Raw genomic sequence first — 12,795 nt, forward strand, 5'->3', positions numbered from 1 at the left:
GCACTGGGGACTGGCTTACTTCACTTAGCGTGATGTCCTCAAAGTGCCGGGACCAGAATCGCCTTCCTTTTCAAGGCCAAATAATATTTCATTATGTGGATAGACCACATTTTGTTTACCCAGTGGAATGACAATTTTTGAGGACAAGAAGCCATGTCCCATTCTTACTCCTATGTCTTTCAGAATAACCCCAAGATGTCATAAACCGTTTAGGTGCCCGCAGCATCATCAAAGGGGACATGTGTCCTGAAATAGTCCAGCTTGTTCTAGTTACCCGAAAAGCCTTCCCCAGGCCCCAGTCTGGTTGACTCCCCATCCACAGGGCCGGGTTTGCAGGAGGAGCAGTGGGGGCTGAGAGCGCTGAATGGCCACCGGTCCTGGTGGCCTTTCTTCCTGTTTGAGGTCACTGGACGCCCAGGCCAGTGTGGGGTCAGTGTTGTTCAGAAGGTGCGTTTGTTCTCTGGCCTTTTCCAGCTTCTACAGCCATTCACATTCCTTGGCTTGTGGCCCACCCCTCCCTCCTCCATGTTCGAAGTGAGTGGTGCTGCGTCTTCCAACCTCTCTCCCCCACCACATCTCCTCTGATCCTGACCCTCCTGCCTCTCTCTCAGGGTCCCTATAATTACATCGGACAACCCGGGTGGCCCAGGGTAATCTCTTCATACCCTTCACTTACTCAGCTGCCAAGGCCCTCTGGCCGTCTGCACGGTTTCCGGGGCTGCTGTAACAAACTGATACCAACTGGCGAATCTGAAAGGACAGAAATTTAGTCTCTCACAGTTCAGGGGGCCAGAGGTCCACAAGCAAGGGGTCAGAGGGTGGGTTGATTCCTGTCAGGCTTGGCGAGGGTCCGCCCCCCTTCACCTGCTGGCGGCAGCCAGCAGCCCTGGCGTCCCCTGTCTTGCAGCTGCGTCCCTCCCATCTCTGCCTCCGTCCTCACATGGCCGTCTTTCCTCTGCAGGTGTACGTACGTCTGTGTGTCCGAATTTTCCTCTCTAAGGACACTGTCATTGGATTATGGTTCACACTCACTCAGCATGACTTCATCTTAAACCGGTGACATCTGCCAAAACCCTCCTCCCAGTGAGGACACATTCATGGGTTCTGTGCAGAAATGAATTTGGGGGCAGCCATTCAACACCCCGCACCATGTAAGATAACAAACACTCATTCCGGGGATGAGGTGCGGGCATTAGGAGCCCTTGTTCGTCAGTAAAGATGGGGCGTGCAGGGGTGCTGGTGGCCTCGGGGTGCCCGTTCGTCAGGCTGCAGGAGGCCCAGCGTAAGGCACTATATGCCTTCTTACCCCTTAGTCAGTGGACTTGAACGGGGTCCTCGGAAGCCAGCCCCTTGGGTGAGGATAGGAAGCCTTCCCCCTGCTTATCCATCTGGTGGGCTGCAAGGCCACCGCCAGGACAGCTTCCAGGACAAGCTGCCTCCCCTGCCCCCTCATGGCAGGTTAACGGGTCCCTGGGGGGAGGGCGGGAATGAGGAAGGTGAGCATTGCCATCCTCTGAAGACCTGGGCTGATCCCTACTGCGTGCACGCCATTCCTGCAGAGCCAGCCTGGGCGGGGGTGTGGGGGGGCCACATTCCGTGAGAAGAAACTTCGTGAGCCTGCAGGAGAGGCCACCATGCCTGTGTTCACCCAGCTGGCGAGAGGGCAGGGGCGGTCCCCGCTCCAGGCCGGAGTGGACAGGCCTGGCCTGCTTCGTCTTTGCAACCTTAGCCCTAACTTAGCGTGCGCCTCCTGAGTGTGAGTGACCCTGAGCATAGTGACAGTGGCCTGTTGTGAGTCCTCTGGGGCCAGGCACTTTACAAAGCTGGCCGACCAGAGCCCAGGTGGCCCTTTATGGTTGAACAGATGAAAATTGGAACCTTAAGCCCTGCAGCTAATAACTTGCAGAGTCCAGATCGGAACTCAAGTCCTTATGGTTTCAAAGCACTTGTTTTTTTAATTTTCAGATTTTTTTTTTACTGTGGTAAAATACACATAACAAAATTGACCATCTTCACCATTTTTAAGTATGAAGGTCAGTGGTATTAAATAATTCATTATGTTGTACAAAGACCACCACCATGCCCCTCCACAACTCTCTCATCTTGCAGAACTTTAAGTAGCAGTGACCACATTCCTTCTCGCCCCACCCAGCCCCTGGCAACCTCCATTCGACTTTTAGTCTATAGGATTCTGGCCGGTCCACGTGTCTCATGTAAGTCTTTCTGGGTTTACCTTATTTCCTTAGCATAAGTTCTGTCCTCGAGGCTCATCCATGTTATAGCAGATGCCGGAATTTCCTTCCTTTTCAAGGCTGAATACTACCCATTGTATGCATAAGCCCCATTTTGCTTATCCACTCATTTGTCAATGAATCCTTGGGTTGCTTCCATGTTTTAGCTCTTGCAAAAAAATATTGCTATGAACATGGGTATATAAATATCTCTTTAAGATTCTGCTTTAATTCTTTAAGCACATATGCAGAAGTGGGATCACTGGGTCATATGGTAATTAACATGTTTAATTTTTAGAGGAACCACCATACTGGTTATTTTGTTGTTTTCAGTTGCAATTGACATAAAATATCACATCAGTTTCAGGTGTAAAGCATAGTGAGTACTATGGGACCACCCTCACTCTGGTGACATGTGGCCGTATCTGGAGACATCTCTGGCTGCCACAACCTAAGGTGTCTGCTAGCACCTGTGGGTGGAGGCCGGGGTGCTGCAAACGTCCTTCAGTGCACAGAACAGCCCCACCAGTTACCCAGCGCCAGGGCCGGCAGTGCCGAGTGGGGGGACCCCAGTCTGGGCTGTTTGCAGGAGACCCTGTTTACTCTGTCCTGCTCAGCTGAGTTCTTCGTGGCACTTACTGCAATCTGTAATTATCTGGATTGCTAACTTTTGAGGGGAAAAAGCCTTTTATTGTCCTGAGTGTAAGTCCAAGGCAGCAGGGGGCCTTTCCCGTCTTGTTCACCGCTGTGTGCCCAGCGCCAGCCCGAGGCCTGAGGTACGGTAGGTGCCCGATAACAATCTGTTTTTGAGTGAGTGCAAGGAACCTGTAATGAGTGCTTCTGTCTCCCCCATTTAGTCAGATCTGCATAATGAAGCAAAATGAAATTCTGCTCCTCTTCAATTCAAATTAGATTGATATTAGTCCAATCAAATCCTGTTGTTCAGGATATCTTGTCAAATGGTGGCTGTGTTTATAACACATACGCTGAAAATTCACCTGCTCTCCACCTGCTGAAAAAGACTGAGATGAGAAACAGAGAGACCGAAACTGAGTATTTAATTTATAAAATGTCACCATTTTTATTTTGTCATTGTAAAGAGGTGTATCTCAACCAGATTGTAACAAAATTACCACAGCTTATTCCAAAAGAAAATTTTAATACAAGAAATTTTAGAAAATTAAACACATTTGTTTAAAAATTCTATCATGTAAACCTCAACATAAGAGGGTAGTTAAGATAACACTACACGTTTCAGAGTGAACCTGCACACGTCTGGGCCTCATTTACATACAGGCGGTAGACCGGACTCCACTGTGTTGCCGTCTTGGCCCTGCCTGCTGGGCCACTCGGCCAGGCTGAGGGCCTCCGGCCTGGGGTGAACATGGCTCCTGTGTTCAAAAGACCCCCTCGTCCGAGAAGTCGTCAGTACCTGATGGGTTAAGCAGTGTTTTACCGAACGGCTGTGCCAGGGATGGTGAAGCTAAGGCTGCAGAGGTAAGACGTTCTTTCTAGGATGAATCCTAGATAATAAAAAAATCCTGATTAGCCCCCCCACCACCTCGCTCCTGGAAACACACGTCCTGCAGGCTCCTTTCTGCAGTGTCCAGTGACCACTGCACAAGGCGCAGTCCGCCACCTCGTCCCCATCCATGTCCCCAGCCCCAGGTTCTGCAAGGGCATCTCCCCTGCAGTTCCCGACGGCAGGAAGCAGCCGTGGGCAGACTCGGGGAGGTGGCAGCCCAGACAGGCCAGCTGTGGTCTTCCAGTTATGATGGGAGCACATGCGTGTGCCAGTAAGAACTGACCCCTGGGCTCAAAACACTAACGAACCCAGCGCATTCTACTGGCGGCACCATCACCCAGGCTCAACCGTCTTCCAGAGAAATCAGACCGTTTTCTGCCCCAAAGAAACTGGGTGGGTGGGTCAGAAAGCCCGCCCACTGTGGCCCTTGAAATTCAGAGACAACAGCAAGGCCCCGGGAAGGAAATCGGGGCCGTACCCTGGCACCAGCTGCAGGCTGGAAAGATGCGTACGTAGTCCCGAGACGGACTGATGCGTGCGTGTCAGCAACGGGGGCTGAGTGCAGAGGGCTTCTCCCCTCACCCCCACTGATCCCGTAGCCGCAGTTCTATTTTAGGAACATAATGAAGACTGTGTGTTACAGACACATGAAAATGAAGCTTTTGGCACGGAAATCTTAGATAAAATATACAGTGCTACAATTGTGTAAAATTAGCACAGAAGCCAATCTGAACAGCAAATATTTAGTGAAACAATTCACAATATTTAAAAAATAATTGCTCCAAAAGACCTTGCGCAGAGGCAGGCGCCTGCCTGCCCCAAGGGTCCTGTCTGCCGAGGCTCAGCCCGCAGGCCGGGGAGACGGCCCAGTGTGTGCAGCACTGTCCCGGGTGCAGCCCACAGGAAAAGCTGCGACAGCCGTTGCCTTCGTGGTTGGAGACTGAGTGTGAGGTGTGTCCTGTCAGGGACCCTCTTAGCCAATCTGATGTTGGGGGCAGTGGGGCCCTTGGCAGGATCTTTCTCGGGCAGGTCAGGGCCTGCCCGCCCCCAGGACGAGGGTGGAAACCAGCCTGTGCTTTGCCATCAGTTACCTGCCGAGGCCAGGAGACAGACTGCGCACTCCTGGGCACTGGGGCTTGCAGAAAGGAGCCAGGATGAAGGAAGAAGTCTGGAGGGACAGGTTAGAAGGTGCCTGTGAAGGCCCCAGAGAACAGGGCCTGGCCTCCACGGGGCCGGGGGATGGGTGCAGGAGGCAGCCTGCATCTCTGGGCTGGGCCGCCCTCACGTGAAGGTGAGCAGGTGGCGTGGGAGCCGAGGCCAGGAACCCGTGACCTGGTCCTCAGGCCGGCAAACTGTCCCATGTGGTACCAAGAGAAAGGAGGCCACTAGCCGGCCTGGCCGTAGCCCTGCTGCTGGGAAACAAGCTGCACTGCTTCTGATCAACCCGGCTGGCTGGCATCTTCCTTCTCCTGACTCTGGCCCTAAACCTGGGGATTAATTATTGGGCCTCCAGGGCCAGATGCCTCTTGCATTAGTTATAACGGTGTTATCCATCCTGGAGATGTGACAGCTTTGATTGCCTCTGTTTTGTTATAGTCACAACACAACCTGCTGCCCCAGTAAAATCTCAGTGGTTATCAAAGGACTCATCTTAATAAGCTCTGAGCCACAGCTCAGCCAAGTGCTGTAATTACACCTCGTCCTTGAGCCCTTACCCAGTCTCACAAGACGGCGTCCTGGCCTTACAACTCTATCAGGTGCCCCTTCTGTAGCCTGGAAGCCCTTGGATGTGCCTGGCTATTGGGTGTTAAGAGCGACCTCCACGGACACGATAGTCACTCCTCCCCCAGGGGCCCAGCTAGACAAACGTCAGGTTGTTTTAACTGTGGCTCTGTGCTCTCTGCAATTGAGGGCTTGCTGGTAACATGTGAGGTGTGTGCCCAGGAACGAGAGTCCACGAGCTGGAGCTGGCCACGCCAAACTCGAGCAGTGGACTGACTGCAGGCGCTGGCGGGAAGGCTCGCTCCCTGGTCGGGAGTTGCTCAGGTCTAGGTCTGCACCAGCCTTGGACGGCCTTCCTGGGAGCTTTGGTTTTCTCTTTTAAGGAGAGACACCTCTGCCCTTCCTTTGTTTCATCTGGGGGAACGGAGCAAAAAACAAATGAGACACTGGCAGAGACAGACCCTAGTGATGTTCTTGCTACAGCTTCCTGTGAGCCGACTGCTTGCCTTTGGTGAGAGGACTGGAATAGACTTTTGAGCCCAATCTAGGCGCGGTCCTTGAGGTTCAAGGCCCTCTAGAGACAGGCAGACCCCACTGGCTTCCCTCTGAACAGGAAGGCCTTCCTCTCTTGGCTGCCAATTTTGGGGGCACCAAAGAATCTTCTAACTGAATCAAGGACACAGGCAACTTCTATTGGTCCTTTCCACAGGGCTGTCTTTTCTGCTGACGGGTCCCAGGGGCTGAGTGGGTCTTCAGAGGGAGGACCACAGCCTGCCCTCCAAACTGGGTCTCGGGTGAAGGTGCAGGTGAATGTCCTGAGGGGGTGGCATTTAATGCACCAGCTCTCAGCCTGGACCTGTGACCCTGGGTGGTTTGCCTCCTTCAGGAGCTAGGGGTCAGCTGAGCAGCTGAGTGGATGAGATCACTGCAGAGCATTCTGCGTGGCGCCAGAGTTAAGGCTTTGAGGAACTGCTGCAATGTGCATGTCACATGCATGTCTAAGCTGACACCAGGGCGTGGTCTGTGCATTGAAGATGGTCCCAGGGTTTCTGCATGATCACAAAACAGCGGTGCAAAGAGCAAGCTGTAGATGATGCCCGCAGGGCCCCTAGGAACGCGCTTTCACAATCTTCACTTTGGGAGAGTAGGGCAAGTTTTCCATGAATAGTTAAGCTTTTAAAAATGGGGGGGGGGGCAGGGTTCCTTCTTTTTAATTACAGGCTGGGTGTGGGCTTTCTTCTCTGGACTTAGCGTCGGTCCTGTCGTAGCTTGGAAGCAGGTTCCTGGAGGGCTGGTTGCAGAAGGCTAGGCCAGATTCGCACGCAGATGTTTCGGGTCAGGTACCAAAAAGACTGGCCGATCAGAACCCCGGTCCCAGGCCCAGGTGGGGCCACTGGGAGTGGGTAGTTTTCCTCCATATCATACGCACAAAAAGGAGACGTCTCAGGGCAGGTCCCACTGTCCAGACAAGCGGTGCTGGGACGGTCTTTCAGTGGGGATGGCAGACGGACTTCAAAACGACTGAGGGGAGGAAACACAAAGTGGGCATCAGGGTGCAGCGCAGCTTGAACTCTGAGAGGCCCGACAATTTAGTCCCGGAGGCTCTGTTCAGAGCAGCCAGCCGCAGAGACCCAAGGGGCCCTGTGGACTTGGAACTGAGACAAAGGAAGAAAGAAACCATGTTGCCTTTCTAGGACACGACACGGCCTCTCAGGTGCTCTGACCCCCGCGAGCTGAGAGCAGGGACTCCTGCCACACACTCCTGCCTCCAGCTGCAGGGCTGTGCATACATCAAGTCAGCCTCAGAATTGCCCTGGATGAGGTTCATGGGGCTGACAGAACACAGCATAACAACCTTCCGGGTGAGTCTCCCCAGAGCCTTTCTGTCCAGGAAATGCTCAGTGCACACCCGGCCAATTCACCAAGCTCTGTGCTGAGGAGTTGACACCCCCAGGCCGAGGGCGTGGGTCACCCCCGACCCCCCGCCACATGCACACCGTCTGACTCCCACGTTCTCTCTTCCAGTTTAACTTATTCCCGGGTAGTCTGTTTTACAGTTTTGTATCTAGTTCGTTAATATTTCCTCCAGAAAATGCAAACTCTTCAAAATGGTACTCAGCAGCTGAAGACAGCTCTTGCCCAGGGGGAAGACAGCTCCGTGATTCTCGCCATGAACATCAGCCGATGCGCTGGTCCGGGGAGGGGTCTGCTGGGAGGCAGCCGCAGCGGTTGCCACGCTCTCACCTTTATCCTCCTCCTGCCTGTCGGCAGGGCCTGTTCTGAGATGGGGCACAGGGGACTCGGTCCAGGGGAGCCAGGGCCCTGTCCCCACAAGATCATGTTGGGGGGCAGGGGCGCACTGCGGGCCCGTGTCTTTAGGGTTCAGGTAGGGATGATCACAATCTGTGCAAGGTGGACACCGTGTCCAAGTACACGGAGGGCCACAGCGTGGCCACGGAGCTCCAGAGCTGGGTATGACGTCCAGGGGGCTCCCAGAGCCTTCTGCAGAGCCGAGTCTCTCACGGCCTTGAGGCCTCGGGGCTTGTGAGGCCAGGGCCCCTGATTTCTGGACAGGTCGGGGCTCTTCAACATGGGGTCACCAGGTTGCTGCTGCTGACTCCGGCCTGGATGGGTAAGGTTCACCCAAACCTGACAAAGGTGCACGTGGGTCCGAGGGCCTCAGGTTTCCCACACAGGCGGGACCTTCTAGAAGCCAGTTGTGCTCCCAGAACCCCAGTTTAGCATCACTTAATGGCTCTTTCACAGGAAGGCCACCACACTGGGTCCCGGGAGCAGTGATGCCACAGAGCTGCTGCTGGCCATGGTGGTGAAACTAGGGTGTCTAATGACCACTAGTGGAAAGTAAAATGGAGAATAGCAGCCCCCACCCCAATCTGGCCATAGGTTGTAGCAGGCAATTACATTAAACGGAAAAAAAAACCAAACCTGTAACAGTCATTCTAATTCCCGTGTGGGAAAGAGTCAAGAGGTTGTTTCTGAGTGAATCTTCTGACCAAATGAAATAGCAAAGTTGTGCATCTTGACTAGGGGCTCCATGCCCAACCTGGTGCCCGCCCTCCTGCCGGCCCCTGGGCCGGGGAGGAGACAGCGGCCCTTGCTGCTCAGGGCAGACCCTGGGAGAGTGGTGCCCGTGTGCCCGAGCCTGTCCAGCAAGGAGCCACCTTGCTTTCTGACTGACCAGTTTAATCAGGGTGCCATGGACTGGTGGGGAAGGTGTGCTCTCTGGGGTTCACCCGGTGGAGGTGGTTGTCACTCCAAGGTGTAAGGGGCTGGCTGCTGCGGCCGCATTGGATGCAGAGCAGCCAGGGTGGAGGCAGCTGGCGCAGCACACAGGGGGCCTGAGTCTGCGATTCCATCAAGGTCAGAGGTCGCCGCTCTGGGGCTCCACATTGCGCGTCTCCCTGGGGTGACTGCGGGACAGCTTGGGGAAGCGGGAAGCCACTTTGGGCCGGCTGTTCTTGTTCAGTGGTTCTCCGGGTGTAACGTCACTGTAAGACAGAGCAGGGGAGAATCTGAGTAAGTCGGGGTTCCGAATGCAGAGGAGTGGGAGCCCTGCAAGAGTCAAGGGCAGTGGTCGCCAGCTCTGACTGCTGAGTGCAACATGGAGAAACTGCAGGTCCACATTGTTGTGTAAATGTTCTGTCTTTGAAAAGCACTCAAGCGTTGTTGTGGTCCAAACTAGCTTGGGCCAGCGGCTTAACCGTATTTTAAGGCTATGAAAGAAGGTACAACCATGGTGTTCTCCCCCCATTTTCACTGATCTTTCAGCAAAGGCACATTTCAGAGCCACAGGAAAGAGGATGCTTTGGAGAACACTGCATGTAAAGTCATGAAAGAGGTGCAGCACAAACAGGGGAGGGACTTCCTGCACAGTTTATCCTGGGAGAGTAGTCGGATGGACGCCAAGGTCTAATTAGAGGAGTTTGTTCATCACAAGTGCGGAGGAGCCAAAAACAGGGAACAAAATGCGGATCCAGCACGGGGGATACTGACCCTGACTATCAGCACCCATGAGATGGGGCTGCAGGAGCCTTTAAGGACAACGGTGGGTGCATTTACTGACCCAGGGGGACCGTTAAATAGAGTTGGGCGGAGTAGGGCCTCCTGGCGCAGGGCTGTCAGGCTGGAGCTTCAGGAAAAGACTAAAGATTAGATTGTAGAAGAAGAAAAAGGGAAGCAATGCTTCGATGACCTGTATTACAGGTGCCTCACCAGTTTGTAAGACAAGTAAAGTAGCTAGCAGCTTGGTTCCCAAAAGATCTCTGTGCAGTTACTGGGGCCAGTGATGAGATGGGTGGGACGGAAAGACCCAGGCACAACGTTTTCTCTAGCAACACACGAGATGTGGAAAGTCAGGGAGAATGAGGCATGCCACTCAAAGCGATGCCATTCAAAACACAGCATGGCACAGACTTTTAGTGCCATGGCCTCAGAGCTGCTATGTGTCAGGGTGAAAAGTGGGTCTGACTTCGTGTGGGAGGGAAAGCAGACAGTGGCGAATGCGTGGATAAGAGCAATGTGAAATGACGAGCGACGACAATCACAGCTGATAGCATCACACTGCTGAGTGACCAGACAGAAGAGGAGGCACAGGCACAATGGACATTCTTGTTTGGCACTCTCATTTACAAATCATACATGGTCTATATAGTTTCTAAGGACAAGAATTAAAATACTCTTTTATATTAAAAAAGACAGTAGGGGTGTCTAACCCGGTCATGTATAGAAAAACCCTGAAGGATGTTCCTTCATTCCTCCATCCCACGGACCTTTCCTGAACACGCACGTGGCCCAAGCGAGGCCCTGGGCACGGGGGTCACAACAGTGAACAACACAGGTTCTCCCAGGCCCTGTGGGGCTCACAGCTGGGGTGCAGCGCGACGTGAGAACGTCACCTGCTAGGACTTAGGTTACACGCGCAACCAGAGCCTGCCTGAGGGGCAAGCGATGGCAGGCAGTGCCCCAGAGAGGGCTGTGTGGGGCTGGAGGGCAGGCCTGGGGGAGGGGGACAGGGATGGGACCTGAAAGTAAAAGGCACAGCTGAAGGATTCGGCAGGAAGTCCACAGCCGGCTGCATTTTCGGTGACTGGTGCCTGCTGGGTGGGGTGGACCGGAGGGGCCGGTGCTCTGGGCCCAGAGAGCACACGGAAGCCTGGGCTGTGGCTGTGAACGCAGGGGAGGTGGACTCTGTCTTAGTTCCTGTGGCTGCTCTAACACTGCCACACATTTAGTGGCTTGAGACAACACAGTGTGCTGTCCTGCAGTTCTGGAGGTCGGACATCCCAAATGGGTCTTATGGGGCTAAAGTCCAGGCGGTGGCCAGGTAGCTCCTCCTGGAGGCTCGAGAGGAGAGCTGCTTCCTTGCCTTTTCTAGCTTCTAAGGCTGGTGGTCCTTCCATCCTGAAAGCCAGCAGTGCGCCATCTTCCGCTCCTTCTCCCCCTTCTACGGATTCACACTGGGCCTGCCCGGACAACCTCCTGTTTCCCGGGACCCGTAATCACACCTGCGAAGCCCCTTCGCCGTGTAAAGAGACACCTTTCTGGCTCCAGGGAACAGGATGTGGACATCTCTGGGTTCATGACCTGTCTAGCACAGACTTCCCCCCACCAACAGCACTTACTATCTTTACTTCTTAACTCTGTATCACTGGCAGCTCAACGAACCTTGGTGTGTCTCAGTTTGAAAGGCTTTAAAGCACAACAACATATTTCATTGGTGGTTTATGCACTAATGTTTGCATTTTCTTTTTTAGAACTATTTAAAAATTTTATTTTTCAGTTATAGTTGACATAGATTATTATATTAGGTTAAGGTGTAAAAGATAGTGCTTAGACATTTACATACCTTGTAAACTGACCACCTGGTGAGTCCAGCACCACGTGACACCACACGTAGTTATCACCGTGTGATTAACTAGATTCCCTACGCTGCACTTTATCCCCACGACTGTCTGCATAGCTGCTCATTTGTACTACTTAACCCCTTCACCTGTTTCACCCAGTCTCCCAAGACCCCCCTCCCCCTCTGGCAACCATCAATTTGTTCTCTGTATCTGTTGAGTTTGTTTTGTTTGTCCATTTATTTTTTATTGTTGTTCAATTACAGTCGTCCCAGTTTTCCCCCAAGCTCTCCCTCACCCCTCCCACCCCACTGTCCGTACCCAGGGGTCCTTTATCCCTGCTCCTTCACTTGCCCCTTCCATTATCCCCTCTGGTCACTGTCAGTTTGTTCTTTTAAAAAATATTTTATTTATTTTTAAATATTTTATTTATTTATTTCGTTTTACAGAGAGGGAAGGGAGGAAGAGAAACATCAATGTGTGGTTGCCTCTCATGCTCCCTGCTGGGGACCTGGCCTGCAACCCAGGCCTGTGCCCTGACTGGGCATTAAACCAGCGACCCTTAGATCAGTTTGTTCTTTATTTCAATGTTTCTGGTTCTATTTTGCTCATTTGTTTGTTTTCTTGATTATATTCCAGTTAAAGGTGAGATCATATGGTATTTGTCTTTCACTGCCTGGCTTAGTTCCCTTGGCATAATGCTCTCCAGTCCATCCATGCTGTTGTGAAGGGAAGGAGATCTTTCTTTCTGCTATGTAGTGTTTATTATGTAAATATACCACAGTTTTTTGATCCACTCATTTACTGACGGGCACTTATGCTCTTTCTAGCACTTGGCTATTGTAAATTGTGCTGCTATGAATACTGGGGTGCATAAGGTTCTTTTGAATTAGTATTTCAGGGATCTTAGGGTAAAATCTCAGCGGTGGGATTGTCAGGTCAAAGGCAGTTCCATCTTTAGTTTTTTGAAGAAATTCCATGCTGTTTTCCACAGTGGCTGCACCAGCCTGCATTCCCACCAACAGTGCACTAGGGTTCCCTTTACAACCTCTCCAACACTTGTTTTTGTTGATTTGTTTACGATGGTCATTCTGACCAGTGTGAGGTGGTATCTCACTGTGGTTTTAATTTTCATCTCTCTGATGGTTAGTGATATTGAGCATCCTTTCATATGCCTCTGGGCCCTCTGTACATCCTCCTTGGATAAGTTTCTGTTCAGGTCCTTTGCCCATTTTTTTAATTGGGTTTTTTGTCTTCCTTGTGTGGAATCGTGTGAGTTTATATATTTTGGAGATCAAACCCTTGTCTGAGATATCACTGACAAATATGTTTTCCCATACATTTGGTTTCCTTTTCATTTCATTGATGTTTTCTTTAGCTGTGCAGAACCTTTTAATTTGATGTAGTCCCCTTTGTTTATTTCCTTAATATCTTTTGCCATGGGAGACATATCGGT

General features: G+C 52.2%; 1 protein-coding gene across 3 annotated transcripts in view; it reads right to left on the bottom strand.

Annotated features, from left to right (window-relative positions):
* Nucleotides 1-3,309: 3,309 nt before the first annotated feature.
* The window catches only part of SNX29 (sorting nexin 29), a 569,005-nt gene continuing 559,519 nt past the window's right edge, over nucleotides 3,310-12,795 (bottom strand). For all 3 annotated transcript variants that reach the window (XM_037151196.2, XM_053672142.1, XM_037151198.2), the window contains one exon: nucleotides 3,310-8,987. In XM_037151196.2, the coding sequence (XP_037007091.2) occupies nucleotides 8,861-8,987 (127 nt within the window). In that variant the 3' untranslated portion in view covers nucleotides 3,310-8,860. The remainder of the gene's footprint in view (nucleotides 8,988-12,795) is intronic.

This window comes from Artibeus jamaicensis, unplaced genomic scaffold (assembly GCF_021234435.1).
Source record: "Artibeus jamaicensis isolate MK-2021 breed Jamaican fruit bat unplaced genomic scaffold, CSHL_Jam_final contig_729, whole genome shotgun sequence".
NCBI lineage: Eukaryota > Metazoa > Chordata > Mammalia > Chiroptera > Phyllostomidae > Artibeus > Artibeus jamaicensis.